General features: G+C 43.2%; 1 protein-coding gene across 1 annotated transcript in view; it reads right to left on the minus strand.

Moving 5' to 3' along the window:
* Window positions 1–926: 926 nt before the first annotated feature.
* Window positions 927–14,652, minus strand: part of DPY19L4 (dpy-19 like 4) — a 48,044-nt gene continuing 34,318 nt past the window's right edge. Inside the window, exons 19-21 of the mRNA XM_063450318.1 lie at window positions 3,844–4,002; window positions 1,778–2,116; window positions 927–1,741 (exon numbers count right to left, since the gene is read on the minus strand). Coding sequence (XP_063306388.1) covers window positions 1,952–2,116; window positions 3,844–4,002 — 324 coding nt within the window. The 3' untranslated portion in view covers window positions 927–1,741; window positions 1,778–1,951. The remainder of the gene's footprint in view (window positions 1,742–1,777; window positions 2,117–3,843; window positions 4,003–14,652) is intronic.

Here is a 14,652-nt window from a genome sequence, read left to right on the forward strand (position 1 = left end):
CAGAGGGGCTCTGGAAATAAACCATAAGACCAGAGGGTTCTAGAACCTTGAGATGGTAATATTTTCTCCTAATGCACAATTCAGCATTCTGTATCTTTTACATTACATGATTTTTTTTTTTTTTCCAGTTGGGTTATGGCTAGCGGTCCATTCATCTTTGGGCAGCGCACACATGTGCAAATTTATTCGGTTTAAGATTGGTGGGATTTACACACCTGCTCTTAATTCAGACCATCTTCCTTGGTGCTCTCTGGATGAGAAACTAGACAGAATTGCATTTTCTTAGTCTTCAATGCCTTTGTTCTGGCATATCAGTAACGGGAGAGAGGCTGAATTAATGGAGGAGGCTGCTGCCCAGGAGTTTAATTCCCACTAATCCCAGTCAGGCTGGTAGATATATATATCTTTGTGCTGCCATAGGATTAGAGGTCCACACTGCACTCATTTTAGAGGTGCACATTGCACAATGTGCACTATATATTTTTAAATCATAATGTGACCCACATTGCAGTATGGGGTTTGAAAACATGATCTGTTTGTTGAAACTGTGGGCAGATCGTGTACATGTACAATTCCTAAAAACTGTATAAATGACATACATGTACCAAATAAAAGGTCAGTAGGTATAAAAAAAAACAAAAAAAAAAAAAACACATAACTTATCACTATAACTGCATATTTACACCATTAGTCACTCAGTCATTCAGTTGTTAATGATCAGGAATCAGTAATTGCAAATTGTGGGTCAAAATAGCCAAATTGCAAATTGCCAGCCATATTTCTAGCATGGACATTGAGGTCTAAAAATGTTTGCAATTCCGCAGTGAACTCATACAACTTACAGATCAGTGAATAACCCGGTCTGTGTATAATAACGTCAAAGAAGAACGTGAAGAGGAACTGCACAATATTATATATATATAAAATGGAAAAAATAAAAAAAATGCCTAGGTTTTTGGTTTACATATTCAAATATTTAGACAAATCTCATACTACCCCAAGTCATGTCATTCATTACAATAGATTTACTTTTTATGTGACATTCATTTCTCAATACCCATAACTTGCTATAGGTATGGATCCACACTCCAGTCCAAACACTTGAATACCTGTGTCACCATTTAAAGGGTGAGTCTAAGCACCATAACCACTACATCCCACTATAGTGGTTATGCTACCAGTAACTCCCTAGCGCCGGCAGATACTAAATAGTCAAATTGTTTAAACGGTTTGACACTTATTTGGTGCCTCATGCCTGGCCTCTCCTTAAATAATCGCCTTGTCTACTGAGATACGTTATCTGCAAATTCCAACTTTCGCATTAATGATGTCAATACTGCTCGTTTTTGCAATTAATTCATCAGCTGAGAGTGGGAACTTTCACTTTACAAATATTGCAAATGAAGGTCAGACTAAAGGCACCCAATGTAAGTGTTAAATATTTAAAAACGGTTACGATTGTCTAAACTCCAATTATTTGCACCTCATTTCATTTTTCCCCCCACGGGCTGTTAAACAAGTATCAAACATCTACTGTCAGTTTGTCATTACATGATGTGCTATTTAGGCATTGTGAGATCAAAATAAAATGTGCACAGTTCTTTCACAACACACAATATAACCCCCCCTGGTTTTGATGGCCATTTCTTTTACAAATGACTTGGCAGTGAATGGGGTTAATTTTTGGGCTCGTAGTCTTTGCTTGAAGCACCAGTGTCCGTTCCACAGAGCACACACTTAACTGCACAGTACAGAAAATAAAACAACTGTCTTCTACAAAAAAAAAAAAAAAAGTTGCATTTGTGCAAGAAATAATCAGCACACTTTTTCTCATGAGTCACATAAAAGGATTGATATTAAAAAAAAAAAAAAAATTCACGCTGTACCGGCCACGTGGATAGTTCAATGGGGAGAGAATCAGGAAGGGACAGGAAAGTGTAGTTTGTGATTTTCAGTACTGGAAAGAAATGAGTGTGTTGATTTTATATACAAAGTAGGATCTGTTCCAAAACATTTTGGTGAAATAGTTCACATATGGAGAATAATTCAATTTGATTTCATGGCAAAATCGTCCATATTTTGAGGAAGCGTAAAAGTCCCCGTCGTAGTTAACCATCTGTACAAATAGACAACACATTGAAAAGGCACATTATGATCATGTAATGGACAAGAATGGTCTTAATAATGCTAGCCGTGCATATCCTGCTACAAACATAAAATAATCCTAAATACAGACACTACAGACTAGCAGATGGGCAGCTTAACCCCTTCATTACAAGGAGTTAGAGGTATCATGCTCAAAATGGAATGGCCTGTCATGTCATGAATGGGTCAAATTACTTTAAAAATGAATTCAATATGTCATTTACTCACACGAGGCTTAATTAAACACTTATTTACCACTTATAATCTTAAAGGGAGACAAATAATGGAATTTTGTGTTACTTCACAAAGTTGTAAGAGCCATATATTTTTAGTTTAACTCATCTTAGGGCTTTTGGCTAATTACTTGTCCAATGGTGAGCTGCTGTGTGTCCAAAGTTAGAGTGGTGCACTGTGCACTGTGAAATATATTGGCACTATATACGAATATCAATTAATCTTTGTGTTTGAGACACACACACACACACACGCGCACACACTTAAAAGCCCCTGCCTAATATCGTGCATGTAGGTCCTCCTCGTGCAGCTCTGATGCATTGAGGCATGGACTTCACAAGACCTTTGCACATGTCCTTAGACATTTACAGCAGATCCTATAAGTCCTGCAAGTTGCGAGGTGGGACATCCATGGATCAGATTTGTTGTTCAATCAGATTGAGATCTGGGGAATGTGGAGGCCAAGGCAACACATGGACCTCTTTGTTATGTTCCTCAAACCATTCATGAACAATTTTTGCATTGTGTCCGCATGCATTATACTGCTAAAGGAGGCCAGTGCCATTAGGAAACACCATTGCCATAAAGGGGAATACTTGGTCTTGGTCACAAATGGGTATCCAATGATCCATGGTCTAGTTCTAGCACTCTGATCAGTCAGCTACATAGCCACATGCACTTCATTGTGTATTCTGACACCTTTCTATCATGACCAATTTAGCGGTGAGATTGCTAGGGCATGATCTATACACCCAAACTGTTTCATTAAGCTAAAGTTGATTTAGTGCCTATAATGTCTCTTTAAAAGTTTTTTTTTTTTTTTTTTTTAGCAATTTAAGCTATGATAGCTCTTCTGTGTGATTGGATCAAACGGGCAAGCCTTCACTTCCACATGTACCAATGAGCCTAACACAGTTTCACCAGTTGTCCTTCCTTGCACCGTTTTTGGTAGGTACAAACCACTGTATACCGGAAATACTTCATAAGACCTGGCTGTTTTGGAGATGCTCTGACCCAGTTGTCTAGCCATCACTATTTGGTCCTTGTCATAGTCACTCAGATCTGTTTGCTTGCCGATTTTTCCTGCTTCCAATACATGAAATTCAAAAACGGACTGTTCACTTGCTGCCTAATATATCTCACACCTTGACAGGTGCCATTGTAATGATATAATGACTGTTATTCACTTGACCTGCCAGTGGTTTTAATGTTGTGGCTGATCAGTGTAAATGCTAAACTATGAACATGGGCTGGAGCGTGACAAGTCTGTTTAGCTTTATTTATGGATTACTGAACGAATGAATGAACGCGCACACACCCCTCTCTCTGGCTCTTTGGGAAGTTATAATGTAGCCACGTCTAGTAGAAATTCACCCTTGACTCTCACCTTGATGGACTCTCCTTGCACTCAGAATGTATAAGTAATTAAAAAAAAATAAAAAATTCAGAATTAAATGATCTTACATGATCGTTAGCGATATCCAGTAAATCTTTCACCCGGCAGCCTTTCATTCCAACCATATCGTTACAGATTGAATCTTCAATTATGACATAGCTGGCCTTGTAAGAGGTAAGTATCTTGTAGATGTCTTCAGCGGACCTCATGCTATAAATTTGATAGATCTGTAGATAAATATAGAACATAATACAGCTCTTCAATAACTGTGACTCTCTTGGCAATTTATAATATTGAGTTCTTAAAAGGTATAGCAAAAGGCTATAAAAGGCTAGCATTAGGATCGTAATATATTTCATTACCCCTTCCCCTTTTCCCTTATTTTTCTTTATTTAAAAGCTGTATTTATTTGTTCATATTTATGGATGTAACTATTACATTGTCTTATCGATATTTATATTATTGATCTTTATATATTTTATTGTTTCTATTATATATAAAAAAATAAATAAATAAATAAAAAAAAATGTAATACAAACTTTTATTCCGAATACTAGAGTATTATTACTAGATTATTGGGTAGCCGATTAAGTAATCAATTCCAACAGTTTTATTTTATTTCCCGCAGTACGCTGGTATTGTTGCGGTCCCCCCGCTAGCTGGGACGATCAATGCTAATGATCTCAGTCAATCCAATGCTTCCTCCTAGGGAACCATTGGGAGGCTAGTGCACACCAATCAGAATATAGTCACATATGCATTCACTCAATGCATCTCTATGGGTAGCGTTCAGAGTCTCCTTACAGAGCTTGGTGACGACAAACATCAGTGCTGTAATCTTTGGAAGTCTTTCTGAGTTACAGCCCCTAGAGGTGTAAACACAGCCTTTTCTCTGTACCACAGAACATTAAGCTTTAGTGGTACTGGTGCCTAAGCAGTACCTTTAAAGGGATACTCCAGGCACCCAGACCACTTCTGCCCATTGGAGTGGTCTGGGTGCCAACTCCCACTACCCGTAACCCTGCAAGTGCAATTATTGCAGTTTTTATAAACTGCAATATTTACCTTGCAGGGTTAAGTCCTCCTCTAGTGGCTGCCTTTCAGATAGCCACTAGAGGGACTTCCGTGTTCTTAGAACACAAAAAGTGTTTTAAGTGACGCTGGACATCCTCATGCTATGTGAGGACCTCCAGAGTCGCCAAAATCCCCATAGGAAAGCATTCAATAATGCTTTCCTATGGGGAGGTCTAATGTGCGTGCGCGGGCATTGCCGCGCTTGCGCATTAGGTCTTCCCCGCCGGCTGACGCTGGCGGGGGAGGAGAGTAGGCGGAGCCTGACCAGCGCTGAGGGACATCAGTGCTGGATTCCGGTAAGTCACTAAAGGGGTTTAAACCCCTTCAGCAACTTGGGATGGGGGGTGGGAGGGAGAGGGGCACTCCAGGGTCCTGCAGTGCCAGGAAAACTAATATGTTTTTCTGGCACTGGAGAATCCCTTTAAGTGGAGGGAAAAAGAAACCTCAGCTCAATTTAAAACTGAAACACAAAGTTAAAATGATTAACATACATATTAAAATTATAAAATCACCAGGGGGGGGGGGGCGGAGCTTGACCATTGAGCTAAACGGACGTCATTCCGACAGGCTCCACTGTCAACTGGCACAATCTGCAGAAAATCTCACTACCCTCAGCCAATCCAGCTTCCACCAGCCTCCAGCTGGACTCCCTACCTCCTCCCGAGGCGATAGATGCCCTTCTTCGCGACTTCCACCCAGCCAAAGCGGAGGCGGAAAATCAGGACCTACCCCACGCTGACACTCCCAGACCTGGAGAAAATACTCAGCGGCTACGAAGCGCGACAAGCGTGGGACGAAGCCTCCTCCCAGAGATCAGACCAATCTGCACGGACACCAGCCATGGGCCGCCGTTCACAGCGACCACAAGCTGCAGAACAAAGCCGGGACATATGGGCCATGCTTCAAAGGCCTGCTCCGACTAAAACAACTCCCGCGGACATACCGCGCTCGGCGACTCACTACCATCACACGGAACAACCGGAGACGGTAACAACCCTGGAATCCCAAATAGAGCACCAACCCCAACTCGAACCTCCAGCAGACATGACCCCCAACGTCCAGGCACGATCTGAAAATCTTATTGTCGGACTTCCACAAAATCCTGGCGGCAGAATTGGCCCCCATCAAAAAAAGACATCACAGCCACCACAAACAGGGTGCACGCAACCGAAAAACACATCACGGACATACAGTCCCACGTAGCTGAGCTCCAAGATTCGGTGCAACACCTTCGGGCACAACAAAGAGCCATAATGGCACAACAGACGACCATGGAGGAACGCCACCGGCGCACAAATATAAAAATAAGGGGCATCCCGACAGCCATCTTGCCAGACGAATTGCCGCACTACACAAGACGCCTACTGGCCACTATTTTACCCCATGCCACAGTCAACAAGATGGTCACCGAGGAGATATACCGCCTACCTACATCCTCAAAGGTGCGCTCAAACACACCCAGAGATGTGATACTCAGGTGCCCAACTGTCCACGACAAGATACAGGTCATGTCTGCATTAAAAGGTAAAACGCCTCTGACATTTGAGGGCGCTAGCCTGACATTCTTCCAGGATCTTACGAAATCTACTCTCATGTGGCGCAAAACCTTCAGCTCCCTCACTAACAGGCTAAGGGCAGCAGGCATAACCTATAGATGGGGGGCAAATGGATCCCTGGTGATACATCAAAACGGAACGCAACACATACTCGCCTCAATGGAGGAGGCACCCACACTCTTAGAGACCATGGGACTGGTCCTCCCGACCACCAACACATCCTCGAGACCCTCTACTACCAATTGGGACCCAGAGCACACCACGCCATTCGTCCCGTGGAACCAAGACAGCCTCAGGGGACTGGCTGACAATGAGGCGCGTAAGGGACACTTCCCCAACACCTATCTTTGCCTTAAGCCTAAAGACTGCAATGTTATTTTAATCACATATGTTTTTCTTTCCTCCTCAATATCTGTTAACCTAGCTTATATAACACCCGAGGTGATTATATTTTAATGTTTCTGTTGCTGCAATTTCCCTACTTGGAGACTCTCTCATAACTAACCCACGACAAACCTAATCCTGACATGGACCGTACCTGTCTGACACTACATGCTCAATAGGACCCAATCCCGCATGACATAATGCTGGCCACACCTATGAGGCCTACAAACCCAGGACAGGGTCGTACAACTAACATGTAATAGAGAGACTAATACACTCTTACCACAACCCCCCCCCTCCCCCCCCCTCCCCCCCCCCCTGCAACTCCCTTGGTTAGGAGTTTCTTTCACCTGAGGCATAGAATACAAACACGGTATGAAGTTGTGATCGAACATCCACATACTTCAGAAGTCACTTATCTGTGCACACCCACCTCTATGCCCACGAGACACTCTCCCGACACATATACTTACACCCAAGTGTAGGTGCCACCTACTCCATAACCACGTAGCACACGGAACAAGGAAACCAGGACCGACTACGAGAACCCCACTTACGATTAATAAATGTTACATAGGACAGGACCTAGATCCAAGTTTTAAACATGTTTAAAAATATAGAAATGGTGCAGACACGCCAAACGATAGTTATAAAATGTTGATGCTATATACCGGAACCTCTAACATGCAATGTACTGTTCTATTGTCTGGCTCACGCAATGCACCGCAAAAATAAAGAATTAAAAAAAAAAAAAAAAATTATAAATCACCACAGTAGGTGAGCATGGGCCCTCTAGTGGCCAGCTCTGTAAAACATTAACAATTGTAGAGTTTGGCAAAATACAAAATTGACCGAAAAGCTTATTCTGTTTCCCTCCCAAAAAAGATATATGTATTCTGCCTCTCTTTGGCTATATCCAATTCTTGTTCGTTAGCCAAATTGATTGTGGAACATTTCTTTGTTCAAGATAATTTACATCTCCATAGTTTTAACAATTAATGTGGTGCCTCCAGAGTAACCCAGAGATACTGCCAAGTCAAGCTTACATGCAACTGATTGCAGGATTTAATTACTGCCAAGAGTTCGGTCTGACATTGGTCTACCATGGATTTTACAGAAAGCGCTAATGGTATTAACGACTCCAGATGTTTACCTTTCCATTTTCCCCATATGTAAAAAAAAAAAAAAAAAAAATGCTTAAAAGGGACATTATAGTGTCAGGAACAGGTTAGAAAGGAGATTTACTCAGCCAATCACAATGCTATCCAAGGAGGCAGAGCCAAACACCACCTCTTCATAGAGATGTATTGAATCAATGCAGTACAATGGTTAAAGTTCAGCGTCTCTATGCAGAGCGTGGAGACACTGAACATCAATGCTGCAAACTGTGCAGCACTGACCCAGGAGGCACCTTTAGTGACTGCCACTGGAGATGTCCCTAGGCAGCAATTTTCTCTGATAAGGAAGTGTTTACATTAAAAAGCCTGCAGGGACTGACTAAATAACTACTTTAATTTACTGCGGCACCTTCAATCCAGATTATATGGTGATGACTACAGTATGTGCTTCTCAAAGTGAGTGACACTTTTTTGAGCATTTTAGTACTTTTGGAGTTAAGGAACAATGTAGTCACCAAAACAACTTAATTAAGTAGTTTTGGTGTATATACCATGCCCATGCAAGTCTCACTTCTCAATTCTATGCCATGTAGGAATTAAATCACTAGCCCTAGTCACACCTCTCTGCATGTGACCTATTTATCCCTTCCTAAACACTTCCTGTAAATATAGATCTAATGTTTAAACTTTCTTTACTGCACAGTCTGTTTAATTTAGTATACACCAAGACTGCTTCATTAAGCTAAAGTTGGTTTTAGTGTCTATAGTATCATTTTAAATTAAAAGGGTAACTGTATGCACCATTACAATGTTGCATGATTAAAAAAATAATAATAAAAAAAAAAAAAAAAAAATTATATATATATATATATATATATATATATATATATATAATGATGCATATGATAACGGAGTATACTCTCAGGTCTTCGAGTGGCTTAGAACTGCAGAGATATGTTTACAATAATACAAGTGTAGCAATATTAACCCCTTAACACCGCAGTCAAATGTACAAGTTGTGAACGAAACAAAATGTAAACAAAACCTGGCATTTGCGCTATATGTCTGTCCAACCGTAATTCACCTCTTTCATATTAAATGCACCCCCCTTATTATATATCATTTTATTCAGGGGAAACAGGGCTTTCATTTAATATCAAATATTTAGCTATGAAACATAATTTAATGTGAAAAAAATGGGAGAAAATAAGATTTATTTTTATTTTTTTAGTTCTACATGACATTTTAACTGTCAATGTCATAATACTGTTTGCTTTTACTGCAATAAAATACACATTTGTATTCAGCAAAGTCTCACGTGTAAAACAGTACCCCCTATGTACAGGTTTTATGGTGTTTTGGGAAGTTACAGGGTCAAATATAGCGTGTTACATTTGAAATTGAAATTCGCCAGATTGGTTACGTTGCCTTTGAGACTTTATAGTAGCCCAGGAAATAAATTTACACACATAATGGCATACCATTTGCAATAGTAGACGACCCAAGGTATTGCAAATGGGGTATGTCCAGTCTTTTTTTGTAGCCATTTGGTCACAAACACTGGCCAAAGTTAGCGTTAGTATTTGTTTGTGTGTGAAAATGCAAAAAAAAGCCAATTTTGGCCAGTGTTTGTGACTAAGTGGCTACTAAAAAAGACTGGACATACCCCATTTGCAATACCTTGGGTTGTCTACTATTGCAATAATTTTCATTCTTGGGCTACCATAGGGTCATAAAGACAACGTAAGCAATCTGGCGAATTTTAATGTGAAAAAAATGAAACACAAGCCTTATATTTGACGCTGTAATTTTTGAAAACACCATAAAACCTGTACATGAGGGGTACTGTTGTACTCGGGAGACTTCGCTGAACACAAATATTTGTGTTTCAAAACAGTAAAAAGTATTGCAGCAATAATATCGTCTGTGTAAGTGCTGTTTGTGCGTGAAAAATGCAAAAAACGGGGCGTGGCTAACCGCCGAACGAGATGGCCGCTCAGTAAGCTCGCTCCGGCACATGGGCTCCCTAAAATCCGACCCATACACCGCTGAAACCGATTACCAACTTACCTACACGATGGCTAACTCTAAAGCAAAGAAATCTGCCACCAAGGCAGAAAAACTGAGCTTTTTCAGGCAGAAATCTCAGCCTTCATACGACACCGCGCGGGCAGCTGCCCAAGATGGCGCGGATGATTCAGACACCGCGATGCCGCACGCAGAACATGAGACGCCCCAGCCTACAAAATATCTCACCAGGGGCTACTTTGAAAAATCCATGGAGGACATGACAGCAAAATTAATACACACGTGGCAAACAACTGCGGACCAGATTATGAAAGAGGTGAAAGATCTCTCTGCAAGGACCAGCTCAATAGAGCAATGCCACAAAGAATTGTCGTCGACACAGGGGGATCTGTCCCTACAACTAAAGACCTTACAAGATCAAATGGCGCACGTGGAAGCCCGAGTAGCGGACCAAGAAGACAGAGCTCGGCGAAATAATCTACGATTGCGGGGAGTACCAGAAACCGTCCTTCCGGACAACCTGACAATTTACGTACAAGGCCTGCTCCGCGCCTATGCCCCAGACATACCGACCGATTTGCTCCTCGTGGACAGAGTCCACCGTGTGGCTAAGCCATCCCATATACCAGATTCCGCACCCCGCGATGTCCTCCTAAGGGTTCACTTCTTTCATATTAAAGATCTCATCCTTCGGACCCATCGCAACAAGGCTGAACCCCATGAAGATTACCCTTCAGTCCGCATCATGGCAGACATATCAGCGGCCACCCTCAGACGCAGGCGGGATTTCCTCCAAACCACCACGGAACTACGCACCAACGGAATAAGATACCGGTGGGGCTTCCCGGCAAAGATCATACTAACCAAAAACGAGAAGACAGTGCAGATCTCAACTCCGGAAGAAGGAAAGAAAATGCTTGCTGAATGGGGCCTCACTCGCAACCTCGCCTCGGAGGCACGACCTAAATCCCCCAGAGCAAGCCGCATCACAAACATGGACTAACTGATTCCTCCATGATCTTACGGACTAACTAAATAACCGAGGAACGACCACTGCAAGTATTGCTAAACTGCATAGTGTTGTTGTATAACTGTCATTACCACATAATATGTACCCATCGCATGTATGTATTAACCTGACCTATAATTACAAACCCAGCACCTCATACACCGCACGCATGAGCCGCCTGCCTATATTTCCCCACATACACCATCAGAGGCCTCCCCCTCAGTTGCTGCTGCCTAAATACTCACCGGCTAGCATTACTACAAACCCCCCTGATAACACCGCAATGTAATTACACATACTGGCACACTACGCCAGCTCAAAAACCTAACCCCCTGCAAACACAGCTTAGCGGTTTGCGACTCATGCACAAAGCTTCCAATGCTTCATAAGGACCGTCCCGTTGCTCAAATAGGTGACCCTCCCTTCACACACCCGCTAGACGAAAACCACAATGCGCTGCCCTGACAAAAATCGGTGAGGCAGCCGCTAAGGACGCCTGGCCCACACCACCTGTCTGGTTAACCCCTGCCCAGGGCAGCAGAGTACAGCATTTGCATTTTGGGCTCCCTACACATGAGTCCACACACCAACAGCCTTTGTCTGGCCTGTCTGGGAGGCATACCACCACCACCAATACGGGTATTAAACTCACACAGGAGAGGGGGACCACACGACATCACTTGGGAGCACGGACACTATACCACAGGACACAACCGCACAACCTGCCATCGTAGACGGGGTCGGGAGGAGCGCAGGGCAAACTGCAAGGTAATAGATGTCTGACACTAGGTTAGGCGAGGGTTCTAAAAACGGACCCGCCTCAGAATGGCTACTGGTGTGATACCACAAATAAAATTGTGGCCGGAACTAAGCATGTTAATTATTCACGCACATAAAGAAACGGAGCAGCAACTGGGGGTGGGGAGCACGCCCCAAACCCGATACAAACGGAGGTACGGGGACACATACGGGAAACAGGCAAAACCAGATATCACAACATGCAAATAGGCTCCCACCACAAACAACTAGCAAAGATGTATCTGACGCTGTTCCCTGGGCCCCGGTGCGATACACTATCTCGAAGGTACAACGTAATGCAATACAATACAACCCAACATGAGATGCGGATCCCCGGCCCGCCAAGAGTGGACCGAGTGAGGTATAAACCAAAATGCAAATTAGGGGACAAGGTGCTAATCATTCATAACAGGAAACGAGGCACATATACCTGCTTCACGTAGTGTACAAGTAAGATGCTACAACGGAAATATCTAACTCACCAACACAATAATTTATGTATGTTTAGATGTTACCTGCATGCCTCCTACTATTGAAAAAGTAAGAATCTATGTTTACAATTGTTAAAACTGTTCATGTTCTAATGTTTGATAACGGTTTCAGCTACAACCAGTTCTCCCTATTGGAGCCCAATTAGCCACCTACTTGGAAAACCAATTCCAATCCCCCACGGCACAACGGAAGTGCCAGACCTACAGGTCGCCTGTAAATACACCTACAGACTCCTGCCTACCCCTAGCACATACCCCCCCACCCCTTCCTCACCCCCCTGTTTGGCGAATAACACCTGCAGACTAGACCCGCCAAATACTGACAAACGCTGCCAATACCAACATAGTATACTACATACGCTCTCAACACCATGCTCATCTACTCGCACAATACCAAAGGCCTAAACACACCACACAAAAGAAGATTACTCTTACTCAAACGACTCTTTCAAAACTCCTACACCCAAGGCAACAGAGCAGGCAAATACTTAGCTAATATACTCAGACAGAAACAGGCAAACTCAAAAATTCAGTTTCTTATAGCCGGCACGGGAAACAAACTTCACAACCCACAAGACATCAATGACACCATGGCAGACTACTTCATTCTCTTTATAATCTCAACACGGACCCGACACTTCACCAACCTAAGACTCAAGAGATCGATGACTTCCTGTCCTCGATTCAACTGCCCATGCTTACGACTGAACAACAAGAAGCCCTCAAACGACCAATAACGACAGATGAAATAATAGACACCATTAAACAACTCTCGAAGGGGAAGTCACCTGGTCCAGACGGACTGACTAACCTATACTACAAACGCTTTGCCCCCACCATAGCCCCCTACCTTCAAAGAGTTTTCCACCACGCATTACAGACAGGGACACTGCCAAAGGAGATGCTCATGGCACATGTTGCCACTCTCCCCAAACCAGGGAAACCTCCAAACAAGTGCCAAAATCTGAGACCCATCTCCCTATTGAACACAGATGTAAAGATACTGGCAAAAATCTTCACCACCAGGTTAACACACATAATCCCCACAATAATAGGACCCGATCAGGTAGGGTTTGTGGGGGGAAGGCAGGGAGCGGACGGCACGAGAAAAACCCTAAACCTACTATATGAGATACAAAACAAAAAAAAACCCGGGGTCTTGTTATCACTGGACGCTGAGAAGGCCTTTGATAGGCTTCACTGGCCCTTCTTACTAGCAGTCCTAAAGAAATTCAAATTCCCTGACCAGTTCCTATCATTAGTAAAAGCCCTGTACTCGTCACCAACTGCACGGGTAGTAAACGGGTGATTCATATCAAAACCATTCGCCATCTCCAACGGTTCCAGACAGGGCTGCCCACTCTCCCCACTGCTCTACATCCTAGCACTTGAACCCCTTACTCACCTTATACGCCAACACCCGGCCATACACGGCATCAAGATAAACGGACGGGAATACAAAATGTCCCTGTTCGCAGACGACATCCTTTTAACCCTTGAACAACCGCAGGTATCATTGCCACACTTTCACGATGTCCTCTCACGATACAGCAAATGTTCCTACTATAAGTTAAATCTCACGAAGACACTAGCGTTAGGAATGAACATCCCACACACTGACATGACGACCCTGAAAACGAACTTTACCTATGACTGGAGAACAGACCACATCAAATTTCTAGGGGTCAACTTTACCCCCAAAGCGAACGCGCTGTACAAAGCAAACTATGTAAAACTCCAAGCAGAAATTCACAACACCCTACAAAGCTGGAAAGGCAAATATGTATCGTGGACAGGCCGAATAGCAGCGGTGAAAATGGTTCTCCTACCGAAAATCCAATATTTATTTCGCACCCTGCCAATCAAACTTCCGAAACAATATCTGCTAGACTTGCAAAACGTCTTAAATAACTACGTCTGGGACTATAAAAAACCAAGAGTCGCAAAGTCCACCCTATATAGACAGCCAGCCCAGGGGGGAATGGGACTCCCTGACATCATGGGCTACTATAGAGCAGCCCAGATAACCCCTCTAGTGACAGTTTCACACCGACAAGAACTTACTTCCTGGGCCGAAATAGAGAAAAACTACGCACAGGGACTTTCGCTCCCACTCCTGGCATGGTTACCAAAAACCCACAGACCAAAAGCCTCTCAACTACTACCTACGACCGCACTGACCCTCTCGATCTGGGATACATATCGGAAGAAAATGGGGGCAACAGCAACGCTCTCCCCAGCGCTCCCGATCGACGCGTTTCAAATACTGATACCAGACTTTAATCATAAGCTTTGGAAAAGACATGGTGTGTACACTATATCCCAAGTAATGCAAGGCAATAAACTGAAACCACTACCAGACCTCCAGACAGAATTTCAGCTTTCTGGCACAGCAACTTTCTCCTACAGACAACTGAGT

This window comes from Pelobates fuscus, chromosome 4 (genome assembly GCF_036172605.1).
Source record: "Pelobates fuscus isolate aPelFus1 chromosome 4, aPelFus1.pri, whole genome shotgun sequence".
Taxonomy (NCBI): Eukaryota; Metazoa; Chordata; class Amphibia; order Anura; family Pelobatidae; genus Pelobates; species Pelobates fuscus.